The sequence below is a fragment of the Daucus carota genome, chromosome 2, assembly GCF_001625215.2.
Source record: "Daucus carota subsp. sativus chromosome 2, DH1 v3.0, whole genome shotgun sequence".
Taxonomy (NCBI): domain Eukaryota; kingdom Viridiplantae; phylum Streptophyta; class Magnoliopsida; order Apiales; family Apiaceae; genus Daucus; species Daucus carota.
The window spans coordinates 10,293,753-10,310,257 of NC_030382.2; the positions used below are offsets into that span (position 1 = coordinate 10,293,753).

The 16,505-nt window shown below is 35.6% G+C and overlaps 1 protein-coding gene across 1 annotated transcript; it reads left to right on the top strand.

The window, feature by feature from the left end:
• The first annotated feature begins 6,693 nt into the window (after positions 1–6,693).
• Positions 6,694–8,758, top strand: LOC108207229 (uncharacterized mitochondrial protein AtMg00810-like). The gene is made up of 4 exons (XM_017377689.2): positions 6,694–6,857; positions 6,921–7,569; positions 7,743–7,850; positions 8,573–8,758. The coding sequence occupies exons 1-4, from the start codon at positions 6,694–6,696 to the stop codon at positions 8,756–8,758; spliced, it is 1,107 nt and encodes a 368-aa protein (XP_017233178.2).
• Positions 8,759–16,505: the final 7,747 nt, after the last annotated feature.

Genomic DNA, 16,505 nt, shown 5'->3' on the forward strand with positions numbered 1-16,505 from the left:
GTATTCAGTTGACCACTTGCCTGCATTATCCCATCACTAAAATTTTGAGGACCCAATAAAGTATGTTTCTTTGCTGATATAATTTTGGTCCGTCCCCTCACTTGTTTTTCCCTCCATTTCCGTCATCTACTTGAACACCAACTGGTTCAACAATTTTAGCTTGAAAACAATTCCTCGTATCTTGACCACCTTTCATGTTCATGTGAGCAAAATCGTGAGGAAATAGTGGAGATTGTTTCCCCAACATGTGCTGCTTGGTCATCTTTGTTATTTTCTTTTATAGTATTATGGACATTGTAGCTCATTGCCTCTAGCTTTCGTTTTACCTCTTCCATTGTATAGCACACAAAATGTGAAGCATTTAGCCGAATCGGAGGCTTTGATATAAATGCAGGAGCTATTACCTGTAATTGGTACCGGACTTGTATAGGACCTCCTCCATATCCCTACAATATAGATGAAGTGTTTAATATAGATAATTAAGATATATTTAAGTTGTAGTATATTATAAATAAACAGTAGTAGATTTAATTAAGCAATTAAGGGACATATAAAATCATAATAGTATTAACTAATATAGTTTCACATTATAGACTAATACCTGTAGCTTTCCAGAAAGTTGGCTATATGTTCCCGACTCCTTCATCCTCCCCAAATTGAATTCAGACCTGCACCTGCTTCTAAGAGAAAAAAGAAGTTGCCGAATCATCATTTATGTATTAACGACAAGTTATGTATTATAAAATGAAAATAATTACCTAGAAGATAACAATTACCTTGTTTCCAGAGAATGTTACTTGCATCCAAGAACTTCGAGTGAAGAGAAGTTGACAAAGTCATGCGTGACTTCTTATGGTTTCCAACATCATCCTCAATAGTTTTATTTTCTTCAACAGTAATTATCATTTTTCTCTTGAATTTCCTGGATTTGGTTTTATTGCGGAATCACAGCGATTAATGTCATTACTTGATTGAAATATTTTTCTTCATCAATAGGACTAGTATTGTCAGTCAAAGCAGGTAATTTGCCTGTCTCCCTATAGACATGTTGCCATGTATTTCTGATATCAATATTGCTTGGTGATTTCGAAAACAAGTAGCACACTCCATTGTTAAAAGCTTCACTCACGAATTCCATTGTTACATCCCCAGCAATTACTACAGATTGAAAAGCTAATCAACAAACTACGAAAAGGAGAAAGACTGAATCCAAGTATTATGATAATGTCACTTTGTCATGATAAACAAAAGAAAGATCTATTAAGCTTACAAATGACTGGAATGCTCGTGCATTCATGGCGAACTTTCCGCACGAACTCAAAATTTCCATTCTCCGGCATGTCAATGTCAGCAATTACAATATTGTGACAACTTTTCTTTTCTTCAGCCTTGCCAGTGCACTACATGCTGATTCTTCAGTTGTCACTGCAAAAAAATCCAGATATAATTAATACTTATTAGATTAAAATAAAAATATTTCGGTCGTATAATTAATATAAATCGACGTTCACATAATTAACATAAGTTATAGCACTTTTTTAATTGTGTAGATCATACCATAAAACAATCATAACCCATAATTTTAAATAACATAAGTTATAGCGACCTTCATCAACATGTACCCATTACATTCACCAAATTCAGATACAACACAAGAATATGATCAGAGGGTATCCATCATATACACGGGATTTAGATTCAACACAAGAATAGTCAACGTATACACATCAAAATAAACGTCAAATCATAAATACAAAACAAGACCAATAGAGTATCTTAAATTATACTAGACTAATGAAATGAGAGCCTCTTTTAAAAAATTAAAATACTCAGATTTAAACCATCACCTTGATATTCTTGTTCCTTAAATCGAGATTCAAGCGACATGAGTAAAGATACGTTATGAACTACCAACAAAATGTGAACACATTGAACGAAACTTATATCTTTCACAAATGGAGTACTAACAGTATTCATGGTCATTCTTATAGATATTGAACAAAGCAGATTTTATATATATGATGCCGAGAGGCGTTTGAGAACAAAGAGCAGAGTACCAATATTAGCGAGAGGAATGCATAATATATACATCTCGAGAGTGCTGCTTTAAATCTTCAGCAAAATTATGACAATATCTTTTATGATATAAATTTTGATTTGATATCAAATTTACTAGGATTTTTGTTTGATTTTGGATTTTATTAGATTTGTATTTGATTTGAATCTTAGGAATTGAAAAAAAAAAAAAACACATGAACCTGAACTCAACACAAAAATGGGTCATTTTTAAGTTAATCCAAGACGCTTGAACTCGACCTAAAATTCATAATAATTAATATATTATAAATTTAATTTACACAATTGTTTATATGATTTAAAATAATTTTGATCCTGATATAACATTGAGAAAATTATTAATATAAATTTTTTAACATATTACAACTAAAAATCATTTTACATAACTTAAGTATCTAATTCAAAAAAATTAGGTCTCAAACGCCTATAGAAGCGGGGTTTGAATATAATGGATACAATCAATATGATTATTAATAAAAAACACAAGTAAATTAAAGGACAGTATTGATAATAAAAACCGTTTGCACAGAATTAATTACTCCTTTCTTCTGGAAAAATAAAATAAATTACTCCTTTCTCAAAGATGAACATTTATAAATGAGAGCTGCTAGGTTACACAAAATAATATCTCTCAAACTTAACACATATAGTGTAAACCTATCAGTTCTTATATACTGCACAATTACAATCACTCCTCTTGATACAAACCTTACCCTTCTTTCTTCAGTTGCGTTCTAGTTCTTTTGGTATCTCAATCTCCTTGCTTCATTTGGATCATGACTCATTTCCAATTTGTGTATCTTGTTTGCAGGATTATCTATTATCAGGAAAGAAGATTCGATGAAGCGTTAGGGAACAATACAGTCAACAGGAACTGGTATCTGGTATTTAGTCAGTGTTGTGCCATAAAATCTCCCTGGGCTTGTTTTATAACCCATCATATTATTTGGGCTTTACTTGGGCTTACTGGAGTTATTTGGTAAATGATATTGGGCTTCACCATGGTTGGGTGAACCAGTGAAGGTGTACAAGAAGGTGTATGGACTTGCATTGGAGGCACCTTGAAGGCTGTCATCAGAATGGGGTTGCACCTGAAGGCGCTTTAGGGGTTACCTCTGCTAGGGGTTACCACTAAGTGCATCCTGGCTTGCAGCTACAGTGCTGCAGTTAGGGGATGCCGCTGGCAGGGCTTCCGCGGCCTGGGCGGAACGGCAGGCAGACTCCAAGCAGGACTCTTCTTCCTTGTTTCTAGGAGGGCGAGTTGGAAGTAGATTGGGAGTACATCAGCTATTATTTATCTTCAAATTAAGGGATAAATACATTTATTATGAGGATAATTACAATCGGTGGAGATACTTCATGAATATTCGGATATATATGCAAGACGAAGGCTTCAAGTGACCTACTTGGAGTGAGATACCGCTAGATAACTACAAGAGGAAGTTGTTTTATCCTGAACTAGAGGGGATAAGAGCTTATCTCTTCAGAGTCCTAAATCGAGAACTACATGGTCTCGATCCCTATAAATAGGGTATGTAGGCACCTTGCAAAGGGAGGGATTCGGATTCATAAACTCACGAGCTCTACATTCTAAAGAGAGGCACGTGTAACCTTTGTGACGTACATTTTCGGGCAATTGCAGGACATAATTCCGCAATTCTGGCCTCGTTGTTTGGTTCTTTGCAAGCTCAGCCCTTAAACACATTTGTTTTTTATTAGTTTATGTTAACGGTAGCCCCTAAAAGCTAGCCGTGATTTTTGTAGTTGTACAGATATCCCTATAATTGTGGAATATAGTTCTGGGGGTGTTGTATCAATTCCTCTCACAACATTCAGTATCCTGAGAGCGTCAGTAGCTGAGAGACTGAGCACATTAGGAAACAACAGAAGATTGATTATAAATAGCTAGTTTGTAGGGAGATATTCTATCAATAAGAATATCTTGTAAAACGTAGTTGTGTAATATATAAACACTTATTATGTTATCAAAATGTATGTACAACACACGAGATATCATTGTAACCTAGCAGCTCTTAAGAACAAAGTTTTGAGAGAGTTTGTAGTATTTTTTATATATCAATAAGAATTGTTGGTTTTGAGTATTGGTTGTATCGATTAGCAGCTTTGTGATAAAGTTCGTAAAAATAGTGATTATCCGCCGTGTGCTATTGTTTTAAGTCTCGGGATGTTAAAAAAAAGATTCATTGATGCATTAGGAAAGGATATTATTAATATGAAAATGTCAAGAGATAGTTGAGTCATGATATGGGCATCAAGAACTCATACATAGATATCAGTATGCAGATACTTGATCATTACCCAGTAGCATCAATATCTGAAGACGGAGCACTTTGGGAAATCAAAGGAATCAAATACGAAGGAATCAAAATCCCTGTTCTCAAGAAAGCATATTATCTAACATGGAAAGTGAAGATGTTATTGTATCTTGAAACCGCAGATCCTGACTTCATTGACAGAATTACCAATGGTCCTCATGTTCCAAAGAAACGGGTTCCTCAAGAAGGAACAACTCTAGAACATTATTTGAACATTATTTTGATATCAAGCATGCTGCTAATTTTTCTACCTATGTGAAAAAGAAAATGATTTCTAAAAGAACCCAACAAGTACGGGTTCTCAAAATTTCTAATTAAAATCATATCTTAACTGACTGCAGGGAAACAAGAAAAATGTTCTTGTTTTAGATAGTGGATGTTCTGGACATATGACTGGAAACAAAGCCCTGCTATCAGAATTTGAGAGAAAAGCTGGCCCAGCTGTGTCTTATGGAGATGGCAACATTTTGCTGACAGAGGATATCATGTCTCTTTTTACTCTAATTATTGTGAAATAATTGATCAGTCTACAGGAAAAATTGCTTACACTGGTAATAGACATGGTAACATTTATGAAGCCAACCTTCCCAACAATACTGATGGCCCTGCAACTTGTCTAATGAGCAAGGCATCTGTTGAAGAAAGTTGGAACTGGCACAAGAAGCTCTCTCATATAAACTTCAACAATATCAATGAACTGGCGAAGAAAGATCTTGTCAGAGGACTTCCTAAAGTCCTATACACACCTGATGGACTCTGTGATGCATGTCAAATTGCCAAACCAAGGATTTTCTTTAAAATCAAAATGGATCACTCAGTTACTGATCCTCATCACATGCTCCACCTCGATCTTTTTGGCGCTGTCAACGTCATGTCAATAGGCAACAAAAGGTACACTCTAGTCATTGTTGATGAATTTTCAAGGTTCACTTAGGTATATTTTCTTCACAGAAAGATGATACACCAAAAATTCTGTTACATCATGTGAATATGATTGAGGATGGAAAAACAAAGAAAATCAAGATTCCACGAAGCGATAATGGTACAGAATATAAAAATTCCGCAATGACTGAATCTGTAAGTACAAGGGAATCATACAGTAATTCTCACCTCTTGGTACTTCACAACAAAATGGAGTTATTAAAAGGAAGAATATAACTCTAATTGAAGCAGGAAGGACCATGCTAGAAGAAGCAAAGCTAGCCACTTATTTCTGGGCTGAATCTGTTAACACTGCATGCTACACTCAGAATATAACCTTGATAAACAGACATGGAGTAACTCCTTATCAAAGTCTGAAAGGGAAGAAGCCAAGCCTTAAGCATCTACATGTCTTTGCCTGCAAATGCTTTGTTCTAAGAACGCATCCTGAGCAACTTGGAAAGTTTGAAAGAAAGGATGATGAAGGCATATTTGTTGGATATCCACCCACAAGAGCCTATAAAGTATTCAATCTCAGAACAAGAATAGTTGTGGAATCTATAAACGTATCCTCTGATGATAAGAAAATCACAGGGTTGGATGAAGACCCTCATGAAACTCCGAAGTTTCAAAAAGACACTAACCCTGATGCTGTTCCTGATCAAAATACTGATGATCTTACTACTGACGATGAAGATAGTGACGAAGTCAATGATGCTCAAACTCCTCCTATCAATCCTAATACTGAGAATCATAATGCTAATTTTGAGGGGGAGCAGGAAGAGCACTCAACCAACTCTTCAGTCAACAATCAAAGCTTCACTCAATCTTTTGATTTCGTTGATTTAACTGAAGAATCATCAGACGCCAACAATATAGGGGGAGCTCAGGAATACAATAACTATCAGGATGAAGCATATGATGCATGGGGAGCATCTAGTTCCTGAAAACGTCTTCCACATGCTAAAAAGTGGACAAAAGATCATACTCCAGATCTCATTATTGGAAATCCAACCTCTGGGGTCAAACTCGAAGTGCTACGCAAAATGAGTGTCTCTTTCATAACTTTCTATCCAAGGAAGAACCAAAGAAAGTTGAAGACACTCTTAAGGATCCTGACTGGATTATAGCTGTGCAGTAAGAACTAAACGAATTCTAAACGAATGAAGTTTGGAGATTAGTACCAAGGCCAAAAGACAGATCAAGAGTTGGTACAAAATGGGTCTTCAGAAACAAAACTGACTCTGATGGTACAATCATAAGAAACAAGGCAAGACTTGTTGCCAAAGGATACTCACAACAAGAATGAATCGACTATGATGAAACTTTAGCACCAGTTGAAATATTGGAAGCAATAAGAATGTTTCTTGCATATGCTGCACATAAAAAGTTCAAAGTTTTTCAGATAGATGTAAAGAGTGCCTTCTTGAACGGTGAACTTGAAGAGGAAGTGTATGTGGAACAACCACCTGGATTTGTTGATCCTAAATATCCAGATCATGTCTATATATTAGATAAAGCATTGTATGAACTGAAGCAAGCACCACATGCATAGTATGAAACTATTGCTCAATTTCTCATAGATAGTGGATTTAAGAGAGGTACCATTGATAAAACTCTCTTCAATCTAAATCATGGCAACGATCTGCTTCTTGTTCAAATTTCTGTTGATGATATTATCTTTGGATCAACTAATGACAAGATGTGTGAGAAGTTCTCTAAGCTCATGCAGTCCGAGTATCAAATGAGTTTGATGGGAGAGATGAGTTATTTTCTAGGACTGCAGGTAAAGCAAACAAAAGATGGTATCTTTATAAATCAGTCCAAGTATACTGACAACCTGCTTAAGAAATTTCACATGCAAGACAATTCCACTGCTGCCACTCCAATGGCAACAGCAACCAAGCTTGATGCTAATCAAAGAACTGAAGTTGAAATAACCAATTACAGAGGGATGATTGGCTCACTATTATATCTTATAGCTAGCAGACCTGATATCATGTTTGCTACTTGTCTGTGTGCAAGGTTCCAAGCCAAACCAAGAGAACCTCATCGAGTTGCTGTTAAGAGGATCTTTCGATATCTCAAAGGAACTCAAGGTCTTGGATTGTGGTACTCAACTGAAACTGATTTCAATCTCTGTTGTTACTCGGATGCTGATTTTGATGGGTGTAAAGTTGATCGAAAAAGCACCTCAAGAAGCTGTCAGTTTTTAGGAGGACGACTGGTTGTCATGGTACAGTAAGAAACAGAAGTCCATCTCTACATCCTCAGCTGAAGCTGAGTACATTGCTGCAGGAAGCTGCTGCGCTCAGATATTATGGATGCGCAACCAATTACTGGACTATGGCTTGTCATATTCTGAAATACCTATTTATTGTGACAATCAAAGTGTTATTCCTATGACAGAAAATTCAGTTCAGCATTCACTCACAAAGCACACCAGTATTTGTTATCACTTCATACCTGAGCATGTTGAAGAGGGCACAATTGAACTTCACTTCATCCCAACTACTGGTCAGTTAGCAGATATATTCACCAAATCGCTCTCTGAAGCAACTTTTACTAAGTTGGTGACTAAACTAGGAATGGTCAATTTTAACTGAATTTGTAAGTAAGCGTTAGATACTGATAGGGCATCGAATACTGATGCTTGTTTATTTCATTATCAAGTTTATTTATGCACCGTTCTAAATTTATCTATTATCAGAGTACAATCTATTCAAAGATTTTGTTTCTTTTATGCATAATTTCTAAATTTGTCTTATGCTAGAATAATCATGACTACTCGTACTTAAGATTTTATCTCCCTCTCGGGAATATGTCGTCTTAGATTTACTTAAAGATACACGAGGTCCCTTGCATAGATATGTGTAAATACTACATGGATCAATAATTATTACATCTACGTGTAATGACCCTTAGTTACCCTCTATATTTAAACGGCTTCCAAATCTCATTATTTTCTTAAGACACATCCCCTGCGAAATCAAGAAAACTCCTTCTCCTACAACACCCCACTTTTCAAAACCATGGCCCAAATTCCCAGACATTACAGAATGGAGGGTGGTTCTTATCTTCCCACCAACCCTTATGCCACTACTCGTCCCTATTACGACCCTGAAGGTCTCACTATTCTGTTCAATAATGAACTTTATCATCCAACAACCACACCTCTTGAAATCTTTGATGAGTTGTTTGAATAAGACAAACTCAACATTGAGTTCTTTACTATGGAGGTTCTTCTCGGAGAAGAACGTCGGTATGATGAGACAGAGCGTCATCGTAAGGAGGCTCTGGAATTGCAAGTGAACATTATCAATCTCGCCAACTCCATTGCGAAATTTTATCGCAATAGGGAGTTGAAGCGTCTTGAGGATGAGGAGAAGGCGAAAAGACAAAAGACCGAGGCGTCCTCTAGCTAGTTTAGTTAGGGATAGTCTTTTCCTTTATATTTCCGTGATAATGTAATATTTTCATATTTTAATGAAATATTTTAAATTACATATTGCACCTCTCTGTTCTTGCTCTAACATTGTTTTCATCTCATGCTAAAATTGTTAATTCACTAGTGAAATAATTGTCATATTGTTTAAGATTTTATCTTTAAGCGATGAACATAATGATCTATGACTTCAAAGAATCCAATGTTGATGATTGAGAAAAACTGGTACACAAATACTGATGATGGTCAGTATGTATTTGATTTAATAAATATTTGAGTTATAGTTGCAATTAAAATTACCCTACTTTATCTTTTATTTTTTGGTAATCTCTTTCATTCAATTTTTTAAAGGACCACTTAGTATCCCTTTAAAATCAGCAACTGCCAGATATACACTCATATGTGATATATCCGTATTTCAAATCTCGCTTATCACTCCAAGTTTTTCTCTCTCACAACTTAATTCAAACACTTTCACTTCATGCACAACACCTCTCTCAACTCCTCTCGAACATCTTCTACTCGCACTTTCAATGGCTGATGTTCAGAATTCACCCTCAACAAACATCAAACACCCAATTAGTGACAAGAATTTTGCTCCAAATAACTTTTGTGCTCTTTTGGACAACTCTCTTTTACCCAAAGATTTCCATCTTGTTCACGATTTTCTTGCAAACAGTCTGATAGGATTTGCACTAACAGAGCCCAAAAGAGTTACTTTCTGCTCAGTCATGCAGGTTTGGAACACTGCATCTTTTGGGTTTGATGAAGACAACAACATTTTGCTCTCTTTCACTTTCAATGAAGCAAAACATACCATCAATGCAGAACTACTGTTCGACATTCTTCATCTTTCCAAACTGGGTTCTCAAATACTTACCGAACTTAGTCATGATGAGCTTTTGGAATTCCTGACAACATTGGAGTGTAAGGGAGTAGCTACTATCATTGGAACCCTTCAGCGATCGCTTTTCAAGAAAGCATGGAATTTCTTCTTTGATTGCATCAGTCACTGCTTTCTCAACAAAATATCCAACTTTGATGCTCTTCCATCAGGATCACTGCAAATTGGGTACTCTCTAATTCATGACACTCCTTTCAACTATGGTGAATTCATCTTAGAACTGTTAGCTGTCAGAAAAGAGGAAAAAAATGGTTATATTTGCTACACTCGTTTTCTATAGTTAATTTTTAATCAGTTCTATCCTGACTATACTTTTGAGAATGATGAGTTGATTCCAATCTTCAAGATTGCTGATACGGGGATTAGAACCCTCATAAATGGAGATAACAAAACTGATTTCAATCACCCGTGTGTCATTCCTGACATAGTTAGGCGTCTTTTGCAGATAAGATTGCCTTCCAAATATGGTCCGGCTGCCACTTGCACCTCACCATCAGTTCCTGATGCTGGGACATTGGATTCCACACCTCCAGTGTCTAACCCAAGCATTCACCCCAAACATTATACTAAACAGTCAACTTCGTCTGGTATTTCTCAAAAGATACCAATTGCCAAATCTAAAAGAGGAGCTAGAACTGGTACTAGTTCTGTATCAGGTTCGAAGCCTACTTCAGACACCTCTCCAGGAGAGAAGTCACAAGGTAGGACTACACAGGATATCTCTATTGTCACTATCTCTAATGATGATGATGATGCCACTCTATCATCAATAATATCTAAATCTACTAAAGTCTCTACTCAAAGCTCTCTGCCTTGAAGAAAAGAAAGCAACCTGCAGATCACTTTTCAAAGAAGACTGCAAGGGTTCTGTTAGAAGTGACCTTGACCCTGACCCTGTGCCCCTTTCTTTTGAACACATGTGAACACAATAATGAGAAATGAATACTATACCGCATAAAGGTATTAAATCTGAGATCGACTCTGTTAGAAGTGATTTTTCCAAACTCAGAACAGATGTGCATGCTGCTACTGAGTTCTTTCCTGCCACCACTATTCACAAGAGAGTTGACAAGCTGGAATCCAGAATTACTTCTGTAGAGTCAAAACTAGACACAATTCTCACTTTACTTGGGCATGATGTCAAAAAGGGGGAGAAAGATAAGGTTTAAAGCACATCCTGCAAGAATCCTAAATCTACAAGAAAGGATGATGACAATCTTGACAAGGATGGTAACAAACAGTCTCAGTCAAACAAAGAAGCCTCTGATACTGTCAGATTTGTCACCAAGTATACAAATGGACAGTCAACTGAAGCTTCTAAGTCTACTCAGGAGAATGGCCAAAGTCACAAAGCTACTGAATCTTCTCAGTTATATGAAAAGATTATTGACAATCCTGATGAAGCTTCAAAGATCTTTGTGAAGCTTATATCCAAGAATGGAGAGATTGTTGAGAAATACATCCACAAATGAAGATGTTGCTAGAGTCATTGATAAGAAAGCTTTTAAAACAGCTCTAGAACTTTAAGCTCCAGATTTGACTGAAGAAGAATTAGTCAAACTTCAAAAAGAAAGACTAGAGAAATTATTAAAGGAGCAAAAATCTCAACAATTAGTCCCAAAGCTAAAAAGAAGTAGACAGTAGTTAAAACCAAAGAAATCTTAGATAAAGCTATCTAATACTGCAAAATAGTCTACAAATAGAAGATCAGTTCCCGATGTCTCAGAAATTGAAACAATTCTTGAATAAAATGAATCAAATCTGATTTTAAGTAAAAGAGCTAAGAGATCAGCTCAAGTAAATCCCATTGAAGAGAAATCAAGCAAGACTTCAAATACTGAAATTGTCAATTTTGATAAGGCAATTGTTGAGTACAGACCTCCAAGAATAATTCCAGGCTTTGTATCAGCTGGAGTTATTAAATCTCTTGAATTTGAAGGTGTATCTAGATCAACTAAAAAACTCAAGCTAGATGATTTGAAGATGCTTGAACGTCACAACAAAGGAGGTATTGGATCTAGTCACATTCGATATTAAAATCTTTCTCTTAAAGATCCATGTCCTCTCACCACAAATCCTAATGAAATTTTAACTTCTAAACACTTGAGTAGAATTGAATTTGTGGAAATTGTGAATGACAAGTATGATGGAATTGGGAAGAAACAGAGGATGATTTACTTTCTTATTGATAAGACCACCAGAGTTCTATCAATGGAGGATTTGTTGATGAAGACTACCAAGGAACTGAAATATGTTCATTATATTCTCAAAGTTAAAGATAAAACAACAGAGATTTGGTCGAACATAATTCTCTCGAAAATCAGAAAGAGAATAATGGATGGAAGTAGCTCTTATGATGGCAAATATATTCCAACCAATATAGAATGGTCAAACAATGAAGTTAAAATGAAGGAAAAGTCTGCTGTGATCACTGAATTTCAGGGAGTTAGACTGATCAAACTCAATCCTGGAGGAGCGCAGTTGGTGTATATAGGTCTTGGAGAAGACTGAGTGCATCTAAGCACTGTGAGGAACATTAGAGCTGCTTTATTTCAATTAAATGATGATGTTGAAGAACAGAAACTGTTAACAGAACAGTTAGTCAAGCTTCTGGAGGAAAAGAGGAATGAAAATCTCTCAAAATTTCTGAGTGAGAGTCAATATTTTGAAGCTGTTACAGAAGCAGATTAAGATGATCCTAGAAGGCAATCAATCCAGTGCTTTGAAAGTTTTTGACATCATTTGAATCAAGAATTTATGCTTTATTTAACAAAGTATAAATTGGGGGATCTTGTTACGAATACTGATTCAAAGATGGTCAGGAAATCGCTGATCAATATAAGGATTAGCAGCTGGTCAGTATCTGACATGGCCAGGTACTGATGCGTATCAAAGACGTAAAATAGAGTTCATTCTTTAGATAGACACCAGCTGATGGATTGATTTACTTTGCTGATTTGTGGGATCGTAGCTATGAATTAGGATATGTATGGAAACATATAGAAATTGGCTAGGACATATCTTGTAATTGATAGAGTAGCTGTGTTATATATAAGCACGGTATTAGGTTTTACATTTGATGTAATACGTACTCGAGCATTAGAAAAACCTAGCAGCTCTAAAGAATGTCTGGTTTTCTTGAGAGAGTTTTGTAACAATTTTATTTGTGATTCATAAAATTTGTTATTGAATCTTGATTACTGTGAGTTCGTATTTGTTCTTAAAAATCGAAAATCTATACACAACTGCATTCAACCCCGCTTCTACAGTTGTTGATTAAGCGGCCTAACACTTTCGATTTTTATCGTGTCATCATCCACTTTCTGTCTACCTACTCTAACTTCGGTACTACTTTTTAAATGTTTTCAACCACCTGTAATTTATTATGCAACTAGGGAGTGTGGTTGATTTTGTTCTTGCTTTGGTGATATAATATTGGCCCGTAGGGGCCCTCGTTTTTTGTCATTTGCAACCAGTTGTAACTTATTATGCAATCAAATATAATTTTCAACAGATTTTTTTAAAGTTGCATGTGTAGTTGAATATATGGTTGCTACCAGTTGCAGATATGGTTGCATATTCAACCTCCGTATTTTTGAAAATATTTTTTTAAATATAGTATTTTTGCAATTTGATTTAAAAAGTGAAAGTATTTTTACAAAAATTCTTTTGGATTTGGGTATTTATGAAAAAAACCCTTGCATTTAGATTTATATATTCTCAATAAATGTAAAATCCATTCATATATATTCATGGTAAAGATTTATCTAAATTTCTTAAAATATAATATGCATTTACCAATTTTTTAAACAAATACTACTATTTACCAGAATATGCTTATCCATACTCAATATTTTACTTGATTTTTATCCATTATTTTACGCAATTTAATGATATATCTGGTAGTTTATTTTTTAAGATGGAGTCTTGAGTAATTTAACGTATGAATGAGAAATTTTGAATATTTGTTCCTACATTATGCACCTGTTTGAAAGATTTTTAGTTGCTATTATCCGGGTAATTTGTTTTTTCAAATCTAAATTGAAATATAAAATTATTTTTCCTTCGATCTTTGATTGCCATTAGTTTTTATCTTTCTTCAATTTATCAATATCGATTCCGTTCTTTTTCTTGTATCTCTCTATAAATCGGAGTTTTGTATATTTACATGTATATCTTTGTGTATGATCATATGTTACATAAACTTTTGATTAATACTTGATTATCAATTCAATACTAATGAATACTTATTATCACGTCTCTCTCATATGATATTCAAAGTTATTTTTTGTCCATGTGTATAATTTTGGTGTGCAGTGTATATTTTTTAATGAAATTCTTAACAATTTTTTTTTGATATATAAGAAATTTTTCTTGGTCTAATTAGCGATCCTTTTTATTTTTTTTGTTAGTTTAGTGTTTTATGTTTCATATTTACTAGAGTTTGGATGATTTGTGTTGTGTATATATAATATCACCTAAACCTCATAATCAAGTGTTAACAGATAGCTAATCAAGTATGTTATTTGACAATGCAAACAATAAGTTAGATTATAAAAGGGGCTTGAATACAATCTACAAAAATTATGACCTAATTTTTGCTTAACAGATTATATTTAGAACACAAAAGATAAATATATCTAAACAGAAATTTAAAAGAACAAAGATCTTAAAAATTTCACGTGGATTGTTTAGTCCACCTGAGAGAATTTTCTATTAAGAACCTCCCAAGTAAATTACTTGGCTGCTTACAAAAGAATGAAGAGCGGAAGCTTAGAAATTCTTGCTTGCTATCTTTACTGCTTTGCTCTTCAGTTCTCAGTATTTGGATATATTGAAATGTAAATTACAATATGAATATATACTAATACAAACTAGGGTAGCCTGTAAAGGCATAAACTTACTCCTTTTTCTAACAGTTATAGATATAGAATTTCTTGGACTTCATAGAACTTTTGGCAGCTTGAAATTCTTGTTGATTTGCTAGAAATGGTAGGTGGTGTGCCATAAAATCCCCATGGGCTTATTTTATAGCCCATTACTATATTATTTGGGCTTTGATTTGGATTGTTTGGTCAAAGATTATTGGGCTTCATCATGGCTAAGCGAACCCCTGGGCTCGTATAGGGATGCTTATAGGCTTGCATTGGATATATAAAGGGAGTCTGCCAACAGGATGGGGCTTCATCTAGAAGGGTTCCAAGGGCTACCTCTATCAGGGGTCACTGCTGGGGTCACCCCGGGTTGCAGCTGTAGGGTTGCAGCTAGTAGGGTTGCACCCGCCTGGGCAATGGCAATGGCAATGCATCTGGTGGAAGAATTAACACGTGAACAAATACAAGCTAAGATTAAGAGAATGAGTAGAAAAATTGCTTCACTGAAAAAGAAGTCAGAAAAATCTAAGAATGCACGAGACATCACGTCCACAAGGCTGAATTTTGAAGGTGAAAATGGTAGAAAGGAGGATGGCAACCCCGAAAAAGAGGCTAATGCGGGGGAGAATGACAAGGAACATTCACCGGCTGCTAGTTTGAATGCGTTTGTTTAGGGCTGTAAATCGATACGGACTATCCGGTGTCTCGGCTCATATCCGGCTCGAAAATATGATACATGTCTCATATCCGTTTTGAAAACGATCGAAATCTGGCGGAAAAATTAAACCCGTATAATATATGATCCCGGATACGAGCACACCTATACCCGCTCAGATTCGGTCTCATATAACTTTTCATAATATGATCATACCCGAATAACCGAATATGATCCACGGTTCATATTCGATTCAAATTCATATACATATTATATTTTAACACCATCATATTTGCAAGTAAATAGTCATCATTTTATAAAATTTTAATATCTTATTTAAGTTTATATCTTCATAAAATATGATTTATTTAATGTGATCATACTTATTATCTTCATATATACTTAATAAATGATATATATCAACATATAACTATATATTTTAATTTAAAATTATTATACTTTATAATATTATGTTTACTTAGACTAATGATAGTTATTTGAACAACTGAAATAATAATGATACTTGGTGGTAGTGGATCATATCCGGCTCATATTCGATGGATCATAAACTACCCGGTTAAAAAATAGAAAATACGATACTGGATCATATCCGGTTCAGATCCGAATCTCAAATACCCGGGATCGGTTTAGATCCGAATTAAACGATCCCGGACCCAAATCTGGACAAGCTAAAAATAATATGATCCGGTACTTGAGCAGAGGGGTACCCGGGATCACCCAGATCATTTTACAGCCCTACGTTTGTTCATTCGGGAAAGAGATTGACTGAGCATGACTTAAGGCACTGGCTTGATACTGAGGCTGCTCACAAGGACAAGGCGGATGGGTCGCAATGAGGGGCTCTTCCCAGTCAAAGGAAGGAGAAGCCCCCGTCGCAAGCCAAGTCCTAAGGCAAGAACCACAAGCCTTCACAAGTAATCATTATCCACGATGATGAGGAAAGCTCGGGGTCCCACAACAACGAGGAGGTCGATAAGGAAAAAGGCCGGGCTGACTACGGAGACTACGAGGTTCCACTTGGTGATGGGGATGATAAGTGCAAAATGGAAGAATTATTGGAAGCCCTAAAAAAGGTGAAGGAGGACAAGAAATCCAAGGAAGAGCTCACTGTGAGATCCCCATTTACCAGAAGGGTTAGGGAGTCACCTCTGCCACGCATCTACCGGGGGGTAGGCGACCTCAAATTCAATGGGACCGCAAACCCAGTCATGTATTTGAGCAGGTTTGACACTGAAATGGATGTTTACCAGATCCCGGACCTCACCAAATGTCG

What these genes read in the sequence shown, in the direction of transcription:
- LOC108207229 (XM_017377689.2), top strand. Translation starts at nt 6,694, where the DNA reads ATGTTTCTTGCATATGCTGCACATAAAAAGTTCAAAGTTTTTCAGATA. An exon ending in GAGGACGACTGGTTGTCATG is followed by an intron (nt 7,570 to 7,742) that starts GTACAGTAAGAA and finishes TTCCTATGACAG; the next exon opens with AAAATTCAGTTCAGCATTCA. An exon ending in TCACTTCATCCCAACTACTG is followed by an intron (nt 7,851 to 8,572) that starts GTCAGTTAGCAG and finishes TTTACTATGGAG; the next exon opens with GTTCTTCTCGGAGAAGAACG.